The 26,225-nt window shown below is 40.5% G+C and overlaps 1 protein-coding gene across 19 annotated transcripts in view; it reads left to right on the plus strand.

Moving 5' to 3' along the window:
• tou (toutatis) overlaps positions 1-26,225 on the plus strand; it is a 144,884-nt gene that overhangs the window by 77,031 nt on the left and 41,628 nt on the right. For all 19 annotated transcript variants that reach the window (XM_067355133.1, XM_067355140.1, XM_067355141.1 and 16 more), the window contains 2 exons: positions 17,403-17,461; positions 24,696-24,855. In XM_067355133.1, coding sequence (XP_067211234.1) covers positions 24,705-24,855 — 151 coding nt within the window. In that variant the 5' untranslated portion in view covers positions 17,403-17,461; positions 24,696-24,704. The remainder of the gene's footprint in view (positions 1-17,402; positions 17,462-24,695; positions 24,856-26,225) is intronic.

Raw genomic sequence — 26,225 nt, forward strand, 5'->3', positions numbered from 1 at the left:
TGTACCTAAAAGCTCGTGCGCGACGCGGAGAGATTTCATTTGTAATAAAACATACTAATAATCTCGACAAATATCACGTTGCACACAGGACATTCCAAATTCTCTTCACACGCTTTTTTTTTTTTTATTATTATCCGAAACAATTTTGCGATATTATGGAGCATGTTGGAAGAGTTTGACGACAATATCGATAATGTTAATATCGTCCATTCATTGCCGCGAGAATTCTTCGTATTCTTCGTTTCGAATATTCTGGCATGGCGTTATTTTTTGAAAGTTTTACATGCGGGAAAGACTTCTCGGGAACGCGGCACGTTCAACGGCAGGGATAGACGGTGTCGTAAAATCGGAACGATGACACCGTGACTTGTCGCGGGTAATTTTGCGACGAGAATACTCGCAGCGATGCACCTGGAGGTGCACGTCGCGCGCTGGGCCTCGAACGGCTGTAACGTCTGTCGCGGTCTTTGACCTCCTCCTCCTCCTTCTTCTTTCTGATCCGGAACTTCGAGACGAAGACTGCATCGTTTTCAACTAGACGCGCGATTCGGAAACGGAACACGCTGTAAAAGTGTTAAATTTTTATTTATTTAGATTTCTTTCGGGTGTCGCTTCACGTCGCTGACAGCGTCTGTACGGTGAAATATGCAGGAAAACTCTGCGCTGATCGCAGATAGCTTTTTCTATGTTTTAAAGCACGCCAAATTTTTTTAATTATTAATTGGATGTTTTTTGAAAAAAGAGAGAAAAAAATTTATTTTGTTATCGTGATAGAAAATCGGATCTATATGCTGAGAATTCCGTTAACGAAGCTCCGTTTTGGTCCCGAAAACAGTCAAACGCGAATCAAAAATTGCCGCCGCTTGCCGAAGTGCATTTCGACTGTAATGCAATGCGCCCTCCATTACGGTTATGATTTAACGAGCGTTCGCGGCATACCTCGCGTGCGCACGTCGCGAGGAAAACACGCGGGGAATGGCGCGTAACGCTCGCGCGCGTATTCTGCGTTCGACGAACTTCTCTCATAAACGGCATAAACGCGGCACGAAAGTTACCGCTGGCTGGCTGGCGCTCGTTCGCGTAATCGCCCGAGGTGATGTGAGTAGTCGTATCGTCAATATTGCGAGCAGTCGAATCCATTCCAATCGTATTTATGCGGCTGAGAGGGAGAAATGAGGAGTGAAGGCGCATAAATTAGGATGACAATTATTTCGAAACTGTCGTGAAAATTCGCAACGGCCATTATATTTCGAAATTCGCGATAACAAGCAATGCCGCGCGAGCAATTTTCGACATGGACGATAATTAGTTCACTCAAAATTGACGTTATAAAAAATCAATTGTTTCCATTTGGGTGAAATAATGTTAGATCCAAACAATGAATTTATTAAGAATAACATGGAGAAAAGACATATAGAAAAATAAAGTTTTTTTTTTCCTTTTCTCGATGTCAAATCTGTTGCAATAAGCTTACACTTTACATCATTTTAATTTTCATGCTTCATTTTATTACTGCTATGCAACGATCGTGAAAACAGAATGAGGATGCATTTTTCATACGCGTTCGCTATTTCGAAATATGCTCGAAATCGGGGTCGAAATGAAATTCTTTTTGTTCTTTGTTCTTATTTTTATTTTTTTCGTTGCGCTGCTTAGCATCGCGTGGCGAATTTGGTGCCGTGCACCGGCGGTGTGACGGTTTCGCGTTTTTACAGTGTGGAGACGCCGGCTTTTGCGTGCTCGCGTGACCTGCGACACATCGCTTTTGATAGCGCGGAAGAGAGACAGAGAGAGGGGGAGAAAGTGCTAACTCACATTAATTGCGTTTTAAGGTAGACGCGAACTAAAAGTTTGATTAAATTCGCCGCTTTCGTTTCTTGGGATTCTTAAGCACTTCACCTATCATTGTACTTAATCATCCGTCTCGTAATAATCCTTAAACTTTTTAAGAAAACCATGTTGCTTCATGCTAATGTACCGTTAAATCAGATTCAGCCAGCAGAGCTCGTGTTATTTTTGATGAAAATCCAATGGACAGAGTTTTGTACCTCTCAAGAATTGAAAAATCAAGCCAATTCCCCTCGTGTTTGTTTTCTTAGCAAGAATATACAAGATTATTTCGCCGACTTCAGTGGGAAGAATATTGATTATAGATTTTTTCGCAAACGAAAGCATAATAGACGTCGATTTAAATGTCTCCATTATTATTTGCATACCAATGATTTTTCTTCAAAATACAGAAATACATCTAATCGAATCATTCGTTTCAATTTTCGTCATTTATTACGAATTCTAATATACAGTTTAATTATACACACGGAATGCGCGTTGGGCTTTTCATGAGCAACGATTGATGCGTAGCGTTATTGCGGTTGGAATAATTCAATGAGACCCGTTGCATGTATAATATTTCTGGTAATAAGCGGTTCGATTTACAGTACCCTTAACGTGACCGATAAACTGCGCCATTACATGCATAAACGTCCAAGGAGTATTTTACTATCGGTTTTAATTGCAATGACGTCGCATATATATATGCGAATAAAAACATGATATTTTTACAACGTGGCTTTCATCGTCGGCTTTAACCGTTTTCGCAGGAAATTCATTCATGCGAATGAAATACAACGGAGAGTACAATGAGTCTCTTAATAATAATAATTTTATAATAATTAAATTGTGAGTATAACGTGTGTTAAGATAATTGAATTATTCATTTTACGAACAACTTTATTCTAAAAATGTCGAAAATAAATTTTCACCGCGGGTTATATTTAGACAGACATTTAACGGAACAAGCTCTTTTCTAACTATTTGATGTTTCTTAGTGGCCCTTTGAGGACGTGCCAGCACGTAATAATATTTCTTTTTTCAAGGATTTTAAAATAAAATTTGTTTTAGACTTTATTTTCGATGGATTGAAAAAGAAGAGGCGTGTGTAATATTTGATTAGAATAAAGGCTTGTGACTACTTGGAATTTATTTTTCGATGTTTGATAAAGTCGTTTAGCATAGCCAAGGAATGCTGTTTTGACTCTCGATTAGTCCACTCCTAAAATTGCGTTAAAAATCTTGTTAGAAGACGACTAATGAAGTATAAGTTAACGGCACTTTCTTCCGAACTATTCTCGATTTAACGACGATGAAGAACGAGGGAAGCGAAGCTTCTCGAGAGAGAACCAGCCTTCCAGGATGTGTTCGAAACGACGTTTAGTAGAAGCCTTGCGCTAACCGCGCTCCGCCTCGATCGCGTTCGTTGAGAAGAGTGCCGCTTGTTTTTGTTCACGTGGCGCGCGCACGGGCGACCTCCGGCCGTGCATACACGCACACGTTTACACAGGCACCGTCGCGTAAAAGCGAATTTACACGGTACGCTCTTTGACTGTGATCATACCGGATGAATCATCCACAGCGAACGCGGGTTTTTGTTTAGACGCGTAACGTCAGCGATAAACTGTCTGATAACGATCGACGTGGCTAGTCCCATCTGTGATTCGTCGCGATTCTAAATTTGTTAACAAGGCAAAAGGTAAACTCGCTATTATAATGATTTTAATTTGATGCGATAAATGTTGTGAAAGTTATAAGATCTTTTTCAACATAAAAACTTCTGTTTATAAGCTAAAAATAGTTGCAATAATAAGTTTGGAGCATGTATTTGTATGAATATTAAAAATTTCATAACTTATTTTAGTAATAATAGAGAAGAAAATACAGATCTACCTATTTTGCACAATACATTGTCAAGTTCAAGGTGAAAAAGCGAGATGTAAGATAATATTACCATTCATGACCTAGATGAATCGCAACCAGTGCTACGCGAACAATCCTAGAGATTATTCGCTATAGCGCTCAAGATTGCTCAGCGAATATTGCTCTCGATTCTTGATTTTTCTTCGGACCGACGCCTCATTTTAGATACCGTCAAAAGCGTGCCGTGTAGTTTCGCCTTAAGCGTCGACGATCCTACGTCTCCCGGCGTCAGGACCCTCGTCGCGGCCGTCAACCAGCAGCAGCGAGCGGGACGGGGGTAGCAGAAGGCCGGGGGGAGGAGGAGGAGGAGGAGGAGGTGGGGACACGACAATGCCCCACCCCGGTTCTGGTATCGATCTGCCGCAACGAAAGTCGAGATACCGGCGTTGGAAGTATCAGCCGGACGGATAAGTCCGAATTATATCGAGTCGAAATATATATATATAAAATATATATATATATCCCCTCCGCAATATATATATATATATCCCTTCGCGCGCGTAATATAGCCGCGCGTACGGCGCGCTGCGGGTCCTTCCAGCTGCTACCTGACTCGACGAAGGCCGATCCGGTCTCGCTGAACGACTTTTGTCTCGAAAATGTCGGTTACCCGCTCCTCTCGGTACACGCCATTGCCGTGGCGAGTCGCGCCATGCCTCGAAAATGGCGTGTTATCGCCGCGCCGAGAATCATTCCCGCTGGTAAACAGATGAACGTCGCGTTCGCAGTTGCCGTTGTCGCGCGGAGAGACGCAGTCGGAAGGAAGTGGTTACAAAGTGACGAACACGCGAGTTCTGTACGCGCGTGTTTAACGGTAGAACGAGGATCTTGTGAAACTCTACCGCGCGGAAAAATAAATCGCGAAAGGTGTTATTAAGACCGCAGTGGAATAAATAGGAAGCGAGGTAAACGTTTAGTTCATACAAACGCGTTTATGGAGATCGATCTTCGACCTGTGCCGAGGGGGGGAAAAAAAAAAAAAACAACAACGAGCGTACGCTCGTTGGAGGGAAAAGTGTTCACGAATTTATTTCTCTCACTTTCACATCGCGATAAATACCGTCATTTATATTCTTAAAACTGATGTCATACATGTAAAAAAAATGTTCAATGAAATATTTCTCACTGGGTATAGCATTATATTCCACATTGAAAATTCACTTGACAATTCCAATTTAATTGCATTCTGATAAAGTGCAATGATGCAAATGTCTGGATACTCTCGTGTATGACCCACTCTTAGTTAACATTTTATCATTCTGCACGGGAATCACAAAAGTTCTTCACATCGTCACTCGGACGATGATCGAAGCCGCGGGATCGTATTGCAGCTTGCGAAATTTCTCTCTCTCTCTCTCTCTCTCCCTCTCTCTGAAGTGCTCGGTGGACCACCAGCTTTCGCAATTCCGCGCGATAATTTGCAAAGGATTGAAAAGCCGACGATACGCCGCGCGCGCTGTTAAAAACCATTGAAATCCTCGAAACCATTGAAACGTGATCTCTGCCGGCTGAGAGGCGGGCCGGCATGCAAAGCCGACAGCTGCGAGAGAGCTCTTCGCAGCAGATATATGATGTAGGCAGAGGAACGATGTGAAATTATGGCACCGATATGCGGCGTGCTTGCACACACTACTTGTACGTACTTTTGCGCGCACTTCCCGCCGCGTGTGCATAATACGTGTCGCGCTCGTGGGTGATGCAAAGTCCGCATTCTCGGACGAAAAATCGTGCTCGGCTGGCGCTCGACGAAAAATCCGCTCAAGCAAACTCGGCACAGTTTTATCGTGCGCAATGTTGCGCCGCGGCCGCGTTAAACATGCGAAAAAGTGAAATAAACGCCGGCTATGTATCAACGCCCACCCGACGCCGCGTAAAACTGGGCCGATTACGTGGGGGTGTTTCGTAAGCGTGTTCGAAGGTTCGCGAAAAGGGAAACAAGCGCCGCCGTCGAGTTATCAACTCCCATCGTGCTAAAAATAGAGCGAGTATAGAGCGCTTCCGCGCGGAGTTTGCGTTCTGTTCGATAAATTGCAGAAAATAAAAAGCAAGAATGAGCGATGGAGCATCGATCATTATAATTATTTATTGTTGAGAGTGAATAGCAGAATTGGCTGTAATGTAGTCCAATACGAAATTGCAAGATGACACGAAATTAATGATACTACAAACATCACCGATATCATCAATTACATCATACGCTTACGCTTACGCAGTCATGAATATTCCGTGTGCGTACATCACCATTCTCGCCATCTGACACATGGAATTCCTAGAAAAGTCCTGTATGACTCAACATCGCTTATAAATGACCCAGTTTCTTATTTTTTCGAAACTTTTAACGAATTAATATCCAGGAGCGAATAAAGAAAAAATATATAAATTAGTGATTTTTATGCTTTTAACGAATAATTAAATCATAACAGTTCTTTATATTCTATACAAACTCTCAACATGAAATAACGCAATCCCTGAGTGAATAATATCTCATAGAAATTTTTTTATATGTACGATTAATACATTTAAAAAATATAAAATTGGTAATATTTTTGCTATGATATGATGCAAGAAATTAATTTATAAACATTTTCCGGGTGTAAAACTCGTTGTTTCCTCTTTCTCTTTTTAAGATAATCTCGAATATATTTTACATAAAAAATTTCGGTTCTTAGTTTTGATTACTTTGTGTGTTTCAAATAATCAAATATATTACAACGAAAATGTTGCGATAAAAATTGCATACAAATATGATGTCAATATCACAATTGATTCATTAATTTCTGAGATTAAATTTATTCAGCATCTTCGCATTTTTCGATATTACATCCTTTTCACGAAGTAGCGCGTCACTACTCGATGTGCTCGTAAAAGCAATATAGACGCGCACGCGCTGTCGTGCATAGCTCTCGCTCATCTGCACTTATCAGTTAACACATTCCTTAATTAAACGAGGCGGTCGCCTCGACGTTAGGGAAAACGAGTAACGAGGCAGCGACGAGCGAAGCTCAGACTATTCATGTGCACGTACATTAGCACGCGCGCGCGCGCGCGCGCGAGCGTAGAGCGTAATTGTACCGCTATATAATTATTAAGTGCCATCCGCGCGTGGCAATTTCAGGAAGAGCGTCTTTAACAACGTGAGTAATTATAAAGGGGTCATCACGTTCCGAAAAATAAATTAAATTTTTTTGTCAAAAGCAGGTGCTTCGCACTAATTGGTATGGTTGTGAGAGAGGTAAGCCACGTGTTTCGCACGTTCAATACTAATGCTCCACATATGCGTAATGATCCAATTCCTGTGACCGAGCGAAGGCACTCGTGCGTGACGAGTAGCAACGCACGCGTCGACATTAAAATATACATCATGCTTTTTTCAAAATTGACATATACAAATGACTATAATTTGATATTAAATTTTTCTTCTCACTTGGACTGGCATGTCGAATGACAATTATCGTACACACGAATGCTGTAATAATGCGGAAAAATGTTCTTTTCCTCCTTTTTCATAATTTAATATCAAAGATTAAAGGTGACACATTGTTGATTACATGAGTAATTATCAACTACAATAATACATGCGCTTTATATGGATCTTGTACGGTAACCGTTCGACGCGTAAACATTGTTTGCGAAGTAGTTACGTCTGGTACATATAATATCGAAAAGTTGGCCAAACTCACGCCTGAACTTTCCACACAATGCGTGACTTTAGCGTGTATACGAGTGCGATCGACATTTCGCTCTCTCGCAGTTGAGCACAATTTGGAACAATAACATCACCCCTCCACATTACTTGATTCGGTATAAATAAAATAAGTTTCGGTAAAAATCAGTATAATAGTGTTCGTCAATTACTTGCTGTTTTTGCAATATTACGACGCAACGTATAGCAGAGATCAAATTATTTATCAAATAACATTTCTATTTTTTTTTTCAATATTCCGTTTTATAATATACCGTTTTATTTGCAAGAAAAATATGTTTTTGATAAATATAGCTTTTTATATTTACATTCTGCAGTAGCTATTATCTCGGCTAAAGCGATAAAATCACAAATTTTAATAAAAACAGGTGACTGTCATATTTCTGCGTGGAATTACTGTGCGAGGCGCGCATTTCACTCGTAGAAGTCTGCGATGTCATTAAATCTGCGAACAGAAGCGAAATTGCAATAAACCGAATTCCCGCCTTAATTAGATAACGAAAGTTTCAAAAGGCTCCTGAAACGCGCAACTGTACTTCAAAATTGAAACTATATATCACACGCCGGCACTCGTCGCTGCTTAAAAAAAAAAAAAATACACATTTTTATCGTGGCGCGACTTTCATTTTTGTTTATAACGAGACACCGGCGAGGGGGAGATCCATAAGGCGCGGGATAACGAATCATTTCGCGAAGCCTCGTCGATCTTTATGGGCCTATTACAGGAATAGGCCTTGAACACGTGTTCCAGGCCTACGAAGATCAGCGCGCGCGAGAGCGGCTCCCTTTGTCTTCTCCATTCGAGAGAAGGATTTTGCGCGGCTCCACGTAATCGGCCGAACATATTTCAGTCGTGGTGACGCAATCGCTTACCTGGCGGCGAACGATCGAGCGTGAACATCCACAAAATTCACCTTTAAACCCTCTTTCTCTCTCTCTTTCTCTCTCTCTTTCTCTCTCTCTTCCTCCCTCGAATTGGATTTTATACGAGTAGGCATTCTCTCAAGATTGAAATGGTGAATTCTTTCTCACTGAGATTCGGTTAACATAATTCAGCAGTACTTTGCAAGCAACGACTAAGATATATCTTCCCGTCGCTTTGCCGAAAGAGCTAAAATCAAATCTCAAAATCTTATTGACGGCAATCGATCGATTTCACCTCGAAGCGCTAAAGTGACTAATCTTTGTTATCTCTATTAATTGTTCTTTTTTACAATATTTTTTATCTGTACAAAAAGATGAACATAATCCATTATTAATATAATATATAAAGAAAGTTTAAATCTTCTCTTTTTTCTTTTTAATGTTTACACGATATTTATATGTGTTATTGCGGTTATTGCAACGTATTAAGAGTTGTTATTATCGCTCTTAATATTCTTTTTGTCACTATTATCGGCACGTATCGAGTACACAATAGCGGCATAGTTAATAACGTGAAAAGAGCGTGGCCGTTTCTTCATTCGCGCGCAGCGCAAACACAAACAGTATTTGCATCCGCTGAATAATCATCAGTATTGGTTTATGAATACTAAGAATTCGCGCATATCAAGGGCCACGATTCACGCGTAGTCATTCCTCTGTTTCTCTTTCTCTCTCTCTCTCTCTCTCTCTCTCTCTCTCTCCCCCTCTCTCTTTTTTTCTCTGCTCGCATGATCGCCCGGTGATCGATCGTCGCGTCGAATAAGTAGATACGTCTGTACGGTTTTATGGAAAACAAGAGAAAAAGAGAATGTTAGAGGAAGGGACGCGAGAAAGAGTAAGGACAGAAGAGGACGAGGCTGAGAGCAGGACAAGGGGGGGTGAAAGAAGTGGGGCTGATTTATGGACGACTGCGCTGAGGCGTTTTCGCTGCGTAACTTCCGCCAATTTCGTTTCGTCTTGCCTCGGCGGGGGGGCCCGGTTTCCGGTTTCTAACCGAATAGCCGACTGCGACTCGCCGCACTATTACTGCCGCGATGCAGTGTTGCTAATGCTTTCTTGCGAAATATTACCGTAACGAGGCGTTAAAACCGAGACGCGCGCGCCCTGCGAGTATAAGACTATATAGAATATACTCCATCTTTTATTTACACGCTCAAAATATCGGTACTGATTTTATAAGAATCATAATAACAATAACTCGCCTTTCCGCGACACCATTGAAAAGGGATATGTGTTCATTATAAAATAATTACACTTGTTTTGTGATAAATATAAATCTGCGCGATGCGAGATGAAAATATAATGTCGTTGATTTTTTTTTTTTTTTTTTTTTGTTTATAAAATAATTCATTTTATGTTAAATAATTGAAATAGTCGTGGAATAAAATAATGAAGAATTAATTGCTACGAACTTGCTCATCAGCTGCATTATACTTTTTTTTACGAACAGAGATTAAATTCTCTATAGTATTTTATGCGCGTGTTAGACAATAAACCATTATGTACTCGATTATTTGAAAACTTTTAAAAATGATTTTCAATCATTTCCATTGTTACTGACATTCTTTGTTATCACATATCCATCTCTGATTGATTCGCGTCGGTCTTTTGTTTGTTAGTTGATTTTTTAATTCTCGAGCCTTTTTTTGATACTTTAAAAAATTCCATTATTCCTATCAACAGCGGTGATTGTTAGCGTCGATGAATCGCGAATCGAACTCGCAACGAGAACCTGGATTATCACAGAAACGATTGTAATGAAACGAAATCTAGGCCGTGCGACTCTGAGAACTGGAACGTGCGTGCAGGTGCGAAACCTCACCTCACAGCGCTCGAGGGACCGAGAGACGCATATTTCTCTCCTCAAACCCGCCGTCTCTCTCTCTATCTCTCTCTCTCTCTCTCCCTCTCTTTCTCTCTCATTACACCTGGCCGACTGAATTTAAACGTAACGACCTCCAGTCGAGCACGGCGATTTTTCACTGCCAGCAGCTACGCTTCACTTCGATGCCGCTGTGTTTAACGCAGAGGCAGAGAAGAAACGGCGGATAGAACAAATTGGGTAAATTTACGTGATAACAGAGCGATTATTACAATCGTAAAAATGTATCGTCTTACTTTTATAGTATTGATAATTCAATTTACGGAAATATTATAAAAAGATTTATCATTAATTATTTTTAATTATTTATCAATTATTGCTGTATTAATTATTGCTTTTTCTAGTTGCACACATTATGCAATGTGTTAACGTACGTGTCCTTACATATAAATTAAAGAAACATGAAGTGATTAAATTTATCAAGTTTTAAAATCAATTATTATTTTATTACAGACGATTTCAATTTCTCTCTCGTTGAAATAAAGTTTCTCGGGGAAAAGTCCTGTATCGATTATGTACTGCTATGAATGATGTGTCGCGGTGTTTGGCGAAAATTGTCGATTAAAACTTTGAGGTCGGCCATTAGCCTTCACCCACATTGCTCAATCGTAACCGCGTCGCGCGATCGCGCCGACCGTTCTCCGGTCGGTTCGTCGCGACTGCATGACGTATCGAAGTTGTTACACGCGGAATTAATTTCTGCATTAATTATCGTGAGTACTTAACCCCCTTGATACATCATACGCGACGCATATATTATTCCGCGCGATTTCTGCTGCGCGAACTGCATTTTTAAGCAGTGTCGCAATTTTATATGCTACGTGCCCGGCAAAACAAAAACAACTATAAGTCATCGTTATAAATTTCACAGAGGCGGATAATTAAAGTCACTAGCAAAAAGTGAATAAAGCCGGATTTATTCATGGCTAAACAGAGTGTGCGGTAATAGGTGGCATTTGATAAAAGCAGAATATTTTTTCTTGAATATTTGGATTTTTTTTCCCTCCGCTGAAATTTACTTTAACGTTGTATTTTTGAAGTTTTATTATTCTTTATTATGTTATAATTATTTGTTTTATTACTCGAAACTTATGGCGCGCGACTATGAGCGCGCGCATTTTTCGGCATTAACATCAGATGAGATGATAACGCGCGACAATGACAGCAATATTACAACATTTCCGCGTATACGGTATTCAGAATGGAATATTACACAAGATGGAGAAGATACTCGTGATACTTTTTGCATAATTCTATAGCTAACAACGAAAAGCTTTTTAACGAAATCCCGAAAATACTCATGATCCGACATTACTCTAATGCATCGAGAAAAGAGGAAAGGGACATTGCTGGACAATGCATTAGAGGTGTTTCATGCGGAATAAATTTATGCGCATTATCATGACTGTTTCACTACATCCGTAATGACAGCCAATGCGACAAAGAGAAAAGCGAAGAGCATTGTCATTGCATAATTAAATGAACGGAGTATTTCGCGGAAATGTATTGCGACTGCGGGAACTTACAGGAGCAATTAGCAGTCGCGGAACGTAATTGACGTTATCGCGCTATTTGATATTCCCATTCGAATCAGAAAAATCGCGCTGAATAATGACATTCTTTTCTGCATTAATTCTTATTCGTTATCACGAATCATCCAATTATAACTGTCCGGATAATTCTGTGTTTATACGTTGCAGACGTATTGGACGCACATTACGTATACATATAACATAATGCTACGTTAAATTTATCCGCGATATTTTCAGTTGTCAAGCTCTGTACATAAAATGAAACACAGATTTATATTTCTCTGTAACGATATCTATTTTGCAACTTTAATAAGATACTTCAATTGTTATTAACATCGCCAACCGATAAAAACGAATAATTCAGACATTATATTTTATCATTATATATATATATATATATCACATTTAAACTGGAAACTTATTTCAGAAAAAAATTATTTGCTTTTAATCGTTGTAAAAATTATCGCTAATTTTATGCTTTTATTTATATTCTTATCGAATAAAAATCGATTACAAATCCGGTAAAGTTTGTCGTTTCGAAATTTCATCGAACCGCGATGGGTTATTGTATCCCATATTTGTGAAAGAAATATATATATATAGAAATATGTTGAGAATACGTCAAAGTTAGCGCGATGGAATCTCGATAACGATAACGAAATGTATGAAACTGAAGAAAAATCATGCCGACACGTCAAATCCCGGGTCGAAATTGCCACTCTCGGGGAAGACACTGACCCAGATACCGATGTACATGGGGAAGGTCGTATGTAAACATAGGTTTACATACGGTGGAACTATATACATATATATATATAGATATATATATAATATATATATCGACATGCCTATATATATACATACTCTTGAGTGAATAATACTCGGGCTGGCGCGTGCGCGCATATGTATACATAAACTCACACAGGCGCGTGGCCACGGGTAGCGCATAAAGTAGAGGATTACGTATTTTCTTCTCTCGCTCACTGGAGTTTGCATATGTGTTGAATGCATGCGTGTTTATACGCACACTGTAATAGCAACGGTATACGGGGTGTATCGCGAAATGTTTACCACGTTGATTAACTGCACAGGCTTTTCCGAGCAAGAGTGAAGTTAAATTTGGCAATGCATGTGTGAGTAGAGTACACATTAAGTATCATGACTTTTTGTAATAACGATGATTGAGAGGTTGCATTTTTATAAAATTATTTTTATGAAATATTTTTTTCTTATTTTATCAAATATATTAATTTTATTGCGTTAATCATGTTGTACAATCATTTTAGAGTCTCTAAATAAAATTCATAAATTTTGCTAGAATTTTATGATAAGCTTCAAAATTAATGCAGCTAACATAGTTTGTGCGTTTATATCTCATTTAACACAAAATATGATATAAACGTGCTCCAGAGGTGTTTCGAATTTTACATTATTATTTTAAATAAATCAAATATAGGAAAAAATTAATTAGAGAACTTTTTGTAACGTAGATACATTGCGACGTAGATAGAAAAACGATACATTGGAACCATATAAATTCGTCAAAAAGATAGAATTTTCCGATACACCCTGTATACACGCACTGTGCAAGCGTATGGATATTTACATAGTAAACGAGCGTACGCGCGCGTGTGCGTCAACGCGTAAGAGCGTAAGCTTATGAATGAAACTGTAGTAGTGACGAGTACACGTACGTTCGTACGTGAAGTTATATCGATGACTCAGTCAGTCTCGCTGACTCTCTTTACAACTCGCGCAATTTACAAGCGCTTTCTCAAGGGATCGTTGAACTCCGCCGAGTGTTGTCTTTTTCCACCACTTTTGTACTAACTATTATTAGATTCATTCAAATCCAGAAGTTCGTTAAACCCATAAATTAATTTTACGTGATGTAATAATTAAAGTATAATGAAAACTTTGGAAAATCCGCAAATATGAGACACTTTTAAATTGAGACTTAAAAAAACGAGGCAATTTTGTCGAGGCGAAATTAAAACGCGGTTCAGAAAAAATTTATAACAGAGGAAAAAATTTGCATTAAAATTCATTTAATGAAATATTCACAGTTTTAATACATATTGTATATTGTTGATAAATTTTAATTCTTTGCAAAAAACGTAATTATTTGTTTAGAATGCGATAATTCTAACAAGTCTTCGCGCTAATTAAATGGGATCGTGATGCTCGCTTATGATGTATGTATTTCGGAACACATTTGTGGTTTTTAATTTTTTGACGTAACAATTGGTTATACATGAATAGACAAACGATAGGCAAGATATACCACGATGGTCACGGTAATCAACGGTTGTGGTCGATGGTATTCTACTGTCTGTATCAACAGTTAACAACGGCAAAATGGCCATTTCGCGTTTCCGTTCGCCGTTGCGTGCCGATCTATAATTTAACAAAATGTAATGTTCGAAATGATCGATAGCCGAAGATAATTATTATGTCACACTTACACGCAGTAATGGACGCATGGGTCACGTAATTGTGTTCCGCTTTGACGAGCATCGACCAGGCGCGCAAAGGCGTGCTCTTAATTACAAAGCAGTCTGATAGAATTGTATAATCTTTTATATAATATTTTTTTTTCATCACATTATCGATACAAACGGCACTATCTTATCACGCTCTTTTGTTTATCGCAAATTAAATGAAACGAACTGTTGTTGGATTTAATAAGGACGACTGACGGAAAGGATAAACATTACAATTTATGCTTTTCATAATTCATTTTTGAGAGACGCAGGAGCGAACAGATTAATATACTGACGTTTTGCGTTACGCTATCACCAATAAAAGTTATTGTTATTGCGAACGATGCCGCTAATTTAAATATTTGCACGTGCGTATGCATGTGTGTGCGATTGACGTTCGGCTGACGAGCGTCACGTTATTCATGAATTATGGATACAATTGAAGCGCTTGATATCGGTGCGGTGCTGCTTTTTTGCGCGCGTGGGAGTCTGCCTTTTCACGCTGCGCTAGGTTGAGGCTCTCGGCCGTTATCAACGTCGGCAGAGATAAGAGCCTTCTTCATTAATTAATGAATTAATGCTCCGGCAGATAAAATCGGCCAAGGTCGCGCGAGCCATTGAGCCTCGGGGTCTTTAATCCGCGTCACCAGGGCAAATCGTCTTCCGCATGGCGGAAAAAACTAAAGGCCGTGTCAGAGTGCGCGTAATTAATTGTATAACAGATTATTGATTATTCGCGAACGTGTGCGGAAAGTTGAAGCGCATAGAGAATATAAGATAGCGGACTTTCATCGCTAATGACGTTGTTTTTCTGAAAGAATTTTTTTCGTCCACGCGAGGAAATGTTCCAGTCATAGATGTTTGCTACGGTAAAAATTTGCGTAAACTCCTCCATTCGAGAGTACAGATTGTGCGACACAGAACTTCACACAGCCGTTTGAATTATCGAAAGATCGTGTTATCTTGGCGAATCTTGGATTAATATATTACGCTGTATAAATATAATTTATTTCCATGCGACTGCAATATTTCAATGTCACATTGTCAAATTCGCTTCAATTTGTCTTTCATTCTTTGCTGCATATTTAAACGCACGTATTTTAGTTCGGCGACAAGTAACACGGCGGAAAGTATCTCGGCCGGAAGTTAACGCGAATGTAAACTGAAACGAGGCTCGCGAAATTTCGAGATATTTCTTGCTCGAGTTTCTGAAGATTAGAATACCTTTCATCTTGCTCGCATAATAACGTTTCACCGGGGGTAGTACATCGTCTTGCCGTTTCCAGGTCTGCGTGGTAATTTGGTTTATGAGATAATATTTGGATTATATCCAGAACGCGGTTAGTAGACTTCAGCACGGAAACCTATTTTCTCTGATAGACTTGTTGAACGGTGTCAACGTTAATGCATATTTTTTTAACTGACAAGCATAAATGCGCGAAAATTTATACATGATATTTCGGTACCGTTTATCTTTCCAATCTTTAACTATATATGTACATATATCAATGAGTACATAAAACATTGGAGCAAATAAAGCATATACAAATACGAAGTTTGTCTTCCATCTCTTTCGAAAAATTCTTGCTGAAAGAAATGTCATTTATCAATCATATGTCGTTGTAATATTAATATCTTTGTTCGGATTTTGATTTATATTTTGGAAAACTTGGAACATTCAATAATAATCCTGAATAATGCAGTATACAAGAATAATAGCGGAAAACCTATAACGATACGTGTAGTCGGTTGCGCGGTCAGTGTATTATTTGTAAGGAAGATAGTTTCATAAAAAAATACCCGCATTATGCTGAAACCATAGACGTGCTGCGAGCGGGCGCGAGGCATCGTGTATTGCTTGTGTGCTTCGCAAGTGAACTCATAAAAATTTTAGTGCCGGCGTTTGATGCGACACAGCTCTCCCGGCGGAACAATGTTACGCGCGAGCGCGATGTACGATCATTTCGGCTAGACACGTGCGTTGCGTAGCTATCATATCGATCATGATTTCTATCGAAATGCGACGCGGACGCGTCCGAATAGCGACTTTGCCACAGTGAAGCAAGCAACGCTAACATTGACTCGGCATTCATGCATTAGCGTGCGCCAATGTAAACGCTTTCGCTACATTCATGTGTTTCCTTTCCCGCGGCGAACGCGATCGATGGCAAATATTACTTTGGTCAATTTCAGCCGGCAGTCTATTTACTTGTTTGTGGTATCACTTTGCTGTATTGATAGGGAAAAGTCGAGAGCGCGGGAGATCGTGAGAGGAAGGGTGATGGGAAGCTAGGGGGAATGGGACGGCGAATGCCGATGCGGGTACGAATCCACAGTTTATATGCGCGATGCGCTTTCGTGCATCGACTAGCGCACGCGTAATTACGAATACTAGATTCAGCCACTTATCTCCCCCAATGAGCCTTTCGACCAGCTAACTATTGTTATGTTACAATATGTATAAATAGTGATAAATGCGATTCAGAATTAATCGGACTCGAAATTATGATAACCGTTGCGGGTGTGGAGAAATATTTTATTTAGATTTTACTATTGAGACCACTTTGCAGTCTGTAATTACAAAGACACACGATCTCTATTAATAATAATAAAATGGTTAGTTTTTTAATAGAGTTTTATCACGCTTGAGGCTATTTTTTAATAAATAAATACTACGTTTAAATTCTTTTAGATGATTAAAATATTGCTTACAATATTGAAGTGTTTATTTATTTTGGAAGTGACGTATTTAATGATTAAATCCGTGCCTTACTACGAGTGTTAATTTTACATTAGAGATGAAAACAGTTCTTTTGATTTGTAATAATGCTGTTCTCAAGTTGGAAATGTTTAAACCGCTGCTCGAACAAAGTCGTTTCAAGAAGTAGAATAATATAAGTTTTAGGAACGAGAGAGTAACTTCTCTGTCCTAAGAACGAGACATTCATTTTATTCTCTAGTTTAATCGGAATATCTTACGCGCAGTGCAATGGAGCGATAAACGATTCGACAAACGCGAATACAATCGATGGAATATCCGAGAACAATCACTACGATCGATGATATTAGAAAATCTTATATGTCCGACGTTGTTATTAATGACATAATGTATTTTTGCGTTTCAGATGCGATGGAGCCTCGTGGCGTCGGCTTCTACTATGAGTTGAGGCTTCGTAATTAATCGGTGAGTGCATAAAAATCTTCGCTTACATGTATGTGTGCATGATACATACGGTAACGAATGGGTGCGCTATAACGAGAGAGCCGCGAGATCATTAAGCGATGCCCATACGCGCGGATCGTACATACATAATATCTCCTAAATTGCGAATTTAATATCACGAATTTTATTGCGCGCGAGCGCTTCCTTTATCTCGCAATTTGCGTCCGACGCACGATTATATTAATCGCCCGCTGTCGCGATTTATTAATCACGTTTTTTTTTTCATCAGCAGGTTAGTAGAAACGCGATTAACCCGCGGCGATTTTCGCAAGCGCACACACGAGCACTTCCACACACGATCGCTGATCTTTTTCTCTGTACGAGCGAGCGAGAGGGATGCGTCGAGAATACGCGCGACGCATTAATATTTCACTATCGGGTTTTCTATTTTTATATCGCGAGCGCTATAACAGAAGCTTCGATGTATATATATATACCGCGCGTCACGTTCAACTTTTTTTTTTTAAACGTCTCATGTGAAATAACGCCTCTTTTAACTTCCGATACGGCTATAGAAGGCTGTAAAACCAAACACGTGTTGTTGTAAAAAAGTACAGTTACGTAAAATTCCTTTCTGTTATTTCAAAGCAGTTTCAAGTTCGTCAAAAGTTTCGCAAAACATCGTTTTGCGCCAACTATCGCGCACAAGATATTAAATCATTCATTATGAAACTTTCATTTACGACTTGATTTCTCAATGATACTTTAGCGAAATTTCAAGCATTTGATTGGAACACTGTGTTCACGCCGAGCTGAAACTTTTGCTGTAAATCGGATTGCTGAATGGAGTGCCACCGGAGCGTTATTATGACTTCATTTTGCAATCGATTTGCGTTTGAACCGCTCGCCGGCGCGAGCGAGAGCGGGCGACGGCGGTTTTCACTGTAGGCGTCGACATTCTCGAAAGAGATTACGGCGCTCGCCCGGCGCATTTCTTCGTATCGATCGCCGCCGCGAATACTCCCACATAATTCGCTTATTACAGCTTCCGCGTATCTCCGCGTTTTCCCCACGGTATTGCCGGCTTCTCGGAAAAAGTATGCGCGCTCGGTCGGGAGGAACACCTACTCGTTCGTGCATTGCTTGCCCGCTCGCCCGCCCGCTCGCTCGTTCGCTCGTTCGCACGTTTCTCGTTTCTCGTGTTGCGCGCGAGCACATCGCCGACTATAATTGCAGTCGATGCGACGTATGTACGTTAGCATGACGCCCGGTCGCCCCGTTGCGTACTACGTGTTGGTGCACTAAATGTGCACGGGCATCTGTGTGTTCGGCGCGCGCGTGGGGAAGTCCCCGTTAACGGCGCTGTAGCGTTCATGCAACCGTCGTATTCGTGCTGGTTAAAGAGAGAGAGAGAGAGAGACCGGTGTGCTCAACGAAGAGAGAGAGAGAGAGAGAGAGGGACAGAGACAGAGCGACATACAGAGTAGTCGAGGGATGGTTTTGCTCTGCTGGCTCTGTATTGATTGCTGTGCTGCTCCTCCACCTCTACCATCTCTTGCGACGATCTCTCTCTCTCTCTCTCTTTCTCTCTCTATTCGCTCCTGTCCCGATCCCTCCCTCCCGCACACTAACACAGCCGCCCGTAATGTCGGTTCGCTCTCTGCGAAACCATCAAGATCCGAGGTCCTCGTTGCGCCACGTATCTCTTCCCTCGAAACGCCCCGGCGAGAGAAGAGTCCGCCTGTAATTGACGCAGATAGGAGTGCCATCTGCTGCGGCACGGAGGGACGGGGAATGCGCGTAATGCCGTCCTCGGCGACGTGTTCCATGTAAGGATTCATTGAATGGGAAACGAAGCTCGGCCGCGAGCGAGCGCGAGGCCGCTCTTCGTGATGCTGTCGGGGCTCTCGCGTGCTTCACGTTCTGCGTCTCGACTCGCCACATGTCGCCCGGAGTGCATCGCATCTCAGATACTCGCACGTATCGCGATATTAAGCGGATCTGAATATCGGGATATCAGTAAGATGCACACTGTGTGCGCAAATTACGAAACGAGATCCAGATCCAAATGACCGAACCCACGGAAATCAGTGAGATTTTCTAAACGCATTTCTCGCATAATGTTGTGTGACCGCATCGGATTTTTTTAATTACATCTTTGGGGAATAAATAGATTTTGCACGCTTTCTTCAATTTTCTTATCGTACAATTTAATATCCAAACGTTAACATGTGTACTCTTTGACGTATGCATTATCGATAAGTTTTATTTAATAAGTTCTGCCATCTGATTATGAATAGTGTGAAGATTTGATTAGTATTCTGAATTATATTATAATGTAAATTATGACAATTATATTATGACAACGCTATTGGGAGGGGAAAATTGAATTATGCATTAAAAGATTAACAGGCTAATTATAGATACTGACTAATTAAATAGATTAATGAGCATATCATATCTTGTATGTATATACATTTGTACGTTTTGCAGTTTATTGTAGAGGTGGCAGGAAAAAAACGCGTTAATGATACTTTCAAAATTTTGTGAAATTAAGTATTGTAATTAACATAAATAACTTTTGCTGAATTTCTTCGGTTGGCTCGATAAATGTGCTTTCATTACACCTGAAATTCACGGTATTCATGTTTCATGCTGATCCCCCCAATGCTATAATTATAATGTTGTCTGCTCTTCCGAGCGGTAAGCTATCAAGATCATACTATTACGCTCGTACACATTAACATGTAATTTTACGTAGCACGGTTTTATGCGTCTCTTTCTCCTTCTCCTTCTCTCTCTCTCTCTCTCTCTCTCTCTCTCTCTCTCTCTCTCTCTATTGTTTCATATTCATCTCTTGCAAATTTTTCGAAATTTTGGTTCGTCAAATATTATTATATTCACGTACACCTGGTTTCATTACGGTAATTAACGGGGATAGCGACGGACTTGTTGCAAATTGGCGTTCTATTTAAATTCGCTAATTACTGTTACGACATAACGATATACTCGCGTCACGATGAAACATTCATGTTACAAGGTCCGTGTGCCTGTGTGTTTTTCTTTCAAACACGGATGAGTGGAATCGGGTATAATTAACGTATATGGAAGTACTATCTGATGCGGCACAGTGACATCGATGCGGTGCTCGTGAGCGCGCGTAATTATGTCCCACCCCCTTCCCGCCCCATACAGCGTTGCCGTGCGTGCATAAATGAGTTTACATAAGAATGTAAACCAAATTTTTACAGCGCACAGTCCGCGCTCTTGGGAAAAAAGATACTACGCTGTCAGCGTGGCGATTGTGTTTAATTTTAGATTGAAGAGAGTGAAATCGTATTTCTTCATTTGCGTGAAATGCGAAAATATCAGAGATACGAGTGTCAAATATTTTTACACTATTGTTTTTCGCGCTTCCTTAGAAATTAGAGCTTTGAGTCAACGTTTATTCGAGGATAGTCGATTTATTTGCTATCTAAACTCAAGCCGGCGCGCGTGTTGCAGCGTGGTATTCGCGGATTAATAAGGACGAGAAATCCGGGGCAAAAAAAAAGCGAGGAGCGAGGAATAAACGCAATAAATTGAAGTCGAACGGGCATTCAGCGCAAGGGTCGCGTCTCGCGAACAAACGGCGCGTTTCTTTCTCATCGCTGACTCTTTTCTCTACCACGACGACGGTGCTCCGACCTGGCACCGAGTTTTTCCCGGCTGGAGGAGGAGAGGAGCCGTAATACCGGTCGAGAAATCGATGGTCGACCGTGTCTTCCTTTTGCTCTTGGCTCACCGCCCCCGCGTTCCCCTGCCTTAAGGCGGCCAACCCTCGCGCGCGCCCTTCTCACCCTCGTTCCTCGCCCTTCGCTTCCTCGACAATTTACGAGCATCTCGAAGTGGGCCCGCCTAGCTGAAAACCGGGTAGCGTCGCGGGCTCGCCCGGATATTCCAGGCGCCATGCGGATGACGACGATGTCGAATCGTGAATACGGCTTCTCGTAATACCGCATTATTATCGATACTTTATTCCCGGCGTATTATTTTAGATTACGATAACTTAACTTTAATATTAGCTAGATGATACTTGATTTTTTGTTTATGAATTTGATATCTAATGCTGCTTAACTGAGAATTCGAGAGAAGTACACGATGTTGCGAGAAAAAGTCAAATAGTGTCGATACTTGTGATGTTTCGTACCGAAAAAAATTTAAGTATCCATGCGTTTAATTAGAAGTATCCTAATTTAGTTATCAGTAAGCGGACGTTGAAATGGGAGACGTTTGAAAAGACGCTCCTGTTACAGTTACTTGCAGGATAATTTCCTCCGGTAAAGGGGCTTCCACGCGGTTTCTTTTGTCAAACCAAGGGTTTCGAGCGACATCGCCATTCACGAATCTGAAAGCGTAATAAAAGCCATTGTATGCCTTTCTACCAGCTGCTTCGATGCTAAATAATCACGTACATCCTATGGATATTGAAATGTTGTCTGATATTATCGCGATGACTACACGTCACAATGCGGCAAGGATTGAATTTCCGGAGCTATTGATTACTATAAGTGATTATCGTGAATAACTTTCATTCATACACTTCTAGACGAACGAAAGTACATTTATGATTCATTCATATTATTTATCAACAGCTTACATAATAATCAGAAGTTTAAAATTTATGTAATGCATTTTTCTCGGAATGAAACAGAAAAAAAAAACGATTCATACGATTCTTTTTTAAAGTATTTTTATTTTTCAATATAATCTCCTGATATTATGAAACCGAACTCTTCAACTGAAAACTGAAAAATCGCATTTCACCACTTTTAAAGATGCTAGATCGAAATGTTTCTCATAAATGCAGTTTTGAATTATATATTCTTAATTATACGTTAATCTGCTTTCAATTTACTAAGTATTTACATATCTTAAATGCGTATATATAGAAGAAGCATTTTGCGATAATCTTCTTGGAGAGCAGATTATATTCCGTAAAAGGAAGCCGTGAAGATTTGCGTGCGGAAAATGCACGTTAGAAATATCTTGAAATATTTAAACTGAATTATTCCGTTTTCTTCTTTTCACCTCGCGATGTCGCTCAATATTAAGTGCTTCTATTGCCTCTTTTTTATCCATTAAATTAACAGAGAATAAAGGCGTAGGATTATTTACTGCATTACTTTCACCATCATTCGACAGATCGATCACGCGAACCTAAAAATCGTGGATGTTTGCGAAGCTCTCGAACGGGACCGTATGAACCGACGAGGGGCCAACTTGAATCAATACGCTGTTGATAACGATCGCGTGACGCACTCATAGCACATCTAATAAAAGCCGTTGAGCGTACTAGAGCATCCCGGACGTTAGTTATTTTAATTACGATGCGATAATATGTGTAACAGAACGATTATCAGAATTTTTTTCTATTATTGAAATGAATAATATAGAAGATTTCGCACTGGAAGATAATCGATTGCATTTTGTGTTTGCAAGTTTTAACGAAGAAATTAGTTTTTCCATCATTTTTAACACGTAAACAGAATGAATTCTTCATAGCAGCGATTTATTTATATACTTTCTTTCGTATTAAAATTCCATTTTTTATTCAATCAGGATTCATCGAGCACGAATTCTTTCATTTGAGAATGCTATTCCGCTTACGTGAATAGCGAGAGAAAATGCATTGAGATTTTTCCTTGCTTCCGGCGTACAGCTATATGTAAGACTTCTAAGAACTAACGAGCTAACGGTAATAAAGGTTACTTCGGAGCATATGAATACCATTCGAGCCGAGAATCATATCGCTGAACGATATACTCGTGTGAACTCATCGTGCTTTTATAATTGCGCTGTGCGAAAAACGCAACGTAATTCAATACTATTGATGTTGTATGCGATTTCAGCACAGGTGCGAGACGCGTGTCGAAATGTCACAGTTAACGCATAAATCTCCGAACAAAGGCTAAAGGGCGCTCGGTGAAAAATCACCACGCTCGTGGATTAATTGACGCAATCGCGACAACAATGAACCTACACTCCGTCTCGTGCACTCGGAGAACTATAATAACTATACTGTTGGTATGATAATAGCGGCACCGCCGCCGCCGTGCAGCGTCTAGTCTAGCATCAGCCTAACCTAACTCAACGTTACGATGGATATTTATACAACAGCTGGGCGGCGGAGGGAGAGGAGTGCGCCAGTCAGCTGATTGAAGCGCTGGAGGGGAAAAGATGGAGGGGAGAACGACCTTTATTTAAAGCGCCGGTGGAGGAAGCCTTTCTTCGACTGGTAAACAGTCGTCGAATGCAAATGCGAACGGACTACGCTCGTGCGCGTAGCGCTCTGTTTATGTGTGTGTGTGTGTATATATATATATATATACTCACGCTCGGGTGTATAAACGCGTCTTTTTTCATCAAGAAATTCCATGAGAAATGCGAATGTTTTTCAAAGCGACCTGGTTAATTACGGTAATTAAGTGAAAGAGACGTCTCTCTCCGAGCGACTATGCAGCCCCGTATTGTAGACTATTGTACGTAAGAAGTAAGGAAAACGTATCTTTCCACGCTTCGACCGTTTTTATTAGCACGGCCATTTGAGGAAAGTTTAATCATTTTTTTACGATTACGAGTTATGATTTCTCCGTAAAGTGAAGTTTTAATTGGTTTGGAGAGAGGAATGCCGCGGAGATTTGCTTTTATTCCATGACATTTCTAACTGGATAATATTTATGTTTAATTAATCAACTGCACATGTAACAATACTTTTTATATTTCATATTCCTACAATACTGCCGTTTCACACATTACATTTACTCGGACAACCAACAAGTTGATGTATTAATTGCAGAGTGAGAAATGATCTCTGCCGAAATTCCTCACATCCCGAGATATATCTGTTCGGTAATTTATTTCATTATTTCTCGTATATTGATCGATGGAGGCATCCATCATTCCTCTTCTCGAGAGATAATCTCCCGCATCATCCGGACTACACGTTTCGCGGAAAAAGTCACGCACGGCGCCGAAATTTCGAGGCACCGCGGTGTGTGTAACTCCATCGTAAATATCGTGCGCGGTGATTCCACGCGAAACCTGTTCCGTCTCTCCTCGTCGGAGTGTTTTTTTTTTGTTTTTTTTTTTTCTTTCCCTCCGAGATAAAGAACGGGCGGAAAGAAAAGGCCTTGGCGATGCGGCAGCGCGGACTCCTCGTGCGTTGCGCGTGAGAGCTAAACCACTCTAACGAAACCATGGTGGATGTTTTCAGGGGACTGGCATGGAGAAGGAGAACTCCGCATCGGGCGGAGGCGGCGGTGGTGGCGGTGCTGAAGCAGCAGCGGCAGCGACTCCGGGCGCCACTTCCACCTCCGAGAAACTCCAGGCGGACCAGGCCAATCCGTTGCTCGATCCTACTACACTCTTCGGTGGTAAGTCATTTCAGCCTCGTTTTATCTTTCTTTTTCTCTCTTCCCCCCTCTCTCTCTCTCTCTCTCTCTCTCCCTCTTTATTTTCGTGTTTTTCCCTTTTCGACTCGTTCCGTTCGCCGAGCGTAACGCGCGGACGCCGCGTCGCGATAAGCGACGTCGTTATGCGAAGGTGGGTCGGAGAAAGAAGTCCGATAATAGGAGGAGCGCTCGGTGCGCTCTAATGATCGGCTTCTTCGGTATTAGTTAACTCTGTCTGTATAGTAACCGACGCGTCTACATCGCGGCACCCAGTTATCTTCTGAATAACTTGGTCTGACAGTTAATTACAGACGGAGGAATCGGCGAAAATGTATAATGTTACAGACAACAGGTACGAAGGAAATAAATTCGCGCGCGGATAGACGATACAAATGATATTTGTACTCGTGGCTCAACAATGGCGTTTGTGTTTATTAACTAATGATCTCGTTCGTATCCCGTAACATTTCCGTTTTATTTCCGGCGCGATGCTGTCTCTTTCTCTCTTTCTCTCTCTCTTTCTCTCTCTCTCTCTCTCTCTCATTTTATTTTTTTTAATTCGTCACAATCCGGCACAACTGCGAGTAGTCGGAAGTACTATCGGCTTTATTTGATCCCCACGATCATGTATGATATTGTTTAGACGAACCGGGCAAACATTTCCGTGCGACGAACGTTTCGGATGCGCGTGCTTCGTATTTCGAAGAGGTATGCGCGAGTTTCGACGGCACAATATTTGTCTGTGTGTGAGTTGTGGTGCTTGTCCAGGAGGAAGTTTGCTCCTGGCTACTCCGATTTCGGTCATCGAGGCACGTTTCCGTGATGGATGACGAGTCGGCTTCGCATGATCCGTGAGTACATAAGTTGACAGATTGCTGGATTCGGGAACTTCGAGAGAGTGAAGAAAAGTTCGCAAGTTCGCGAGTAGAATACGTGCTCGTCCCTCCCCTTTCTCAAATCGTATTAGGATCTATCATTTACGCAAACGTAATAAAAGAATTAAAGCAAAAAGAATCGCATTCGAGAAGTGGAGAAATCTTTTATCTCGAATTTTTATCTATTCTGAAAAAGACTTCTCATTATGTAAATTGCAAGCTCTTTTGCGGGATATCATCTATTACTATTTTAATGTTTTTCCGAGAGGAATATAGAAGTTTATATTTCAATTTTATGTGGCATAAAATTCTCTTTACTAATTTATTTAACTATCTAGTTTGAATATATTTGTCACGGCTATTACATAATAAAACGTATTAATAATTAGTAATTCTTTATAATTAATAAAACTTGAATATGAATGATATATATATATATATATATTTCATGGTTTCTGAGGTCGCCCTCTCTTACAT

The sequence above is a fragment of the Linepithema humile genome, chromosome 5 (assembly GCF_040581485.1).
Source record: "Linepithema humile isolate Giens D197 chromosome 5, Lhum_UNIL_v1.0, whole genome shotgun sequence".
NCBI classification, from domain to species: domain Eukaryota; kingdom Metazoa; phylum Arthropoda; class Insecta; order Hymenoptera; family Formicidae; genus Linepithema; species Linepithema humile.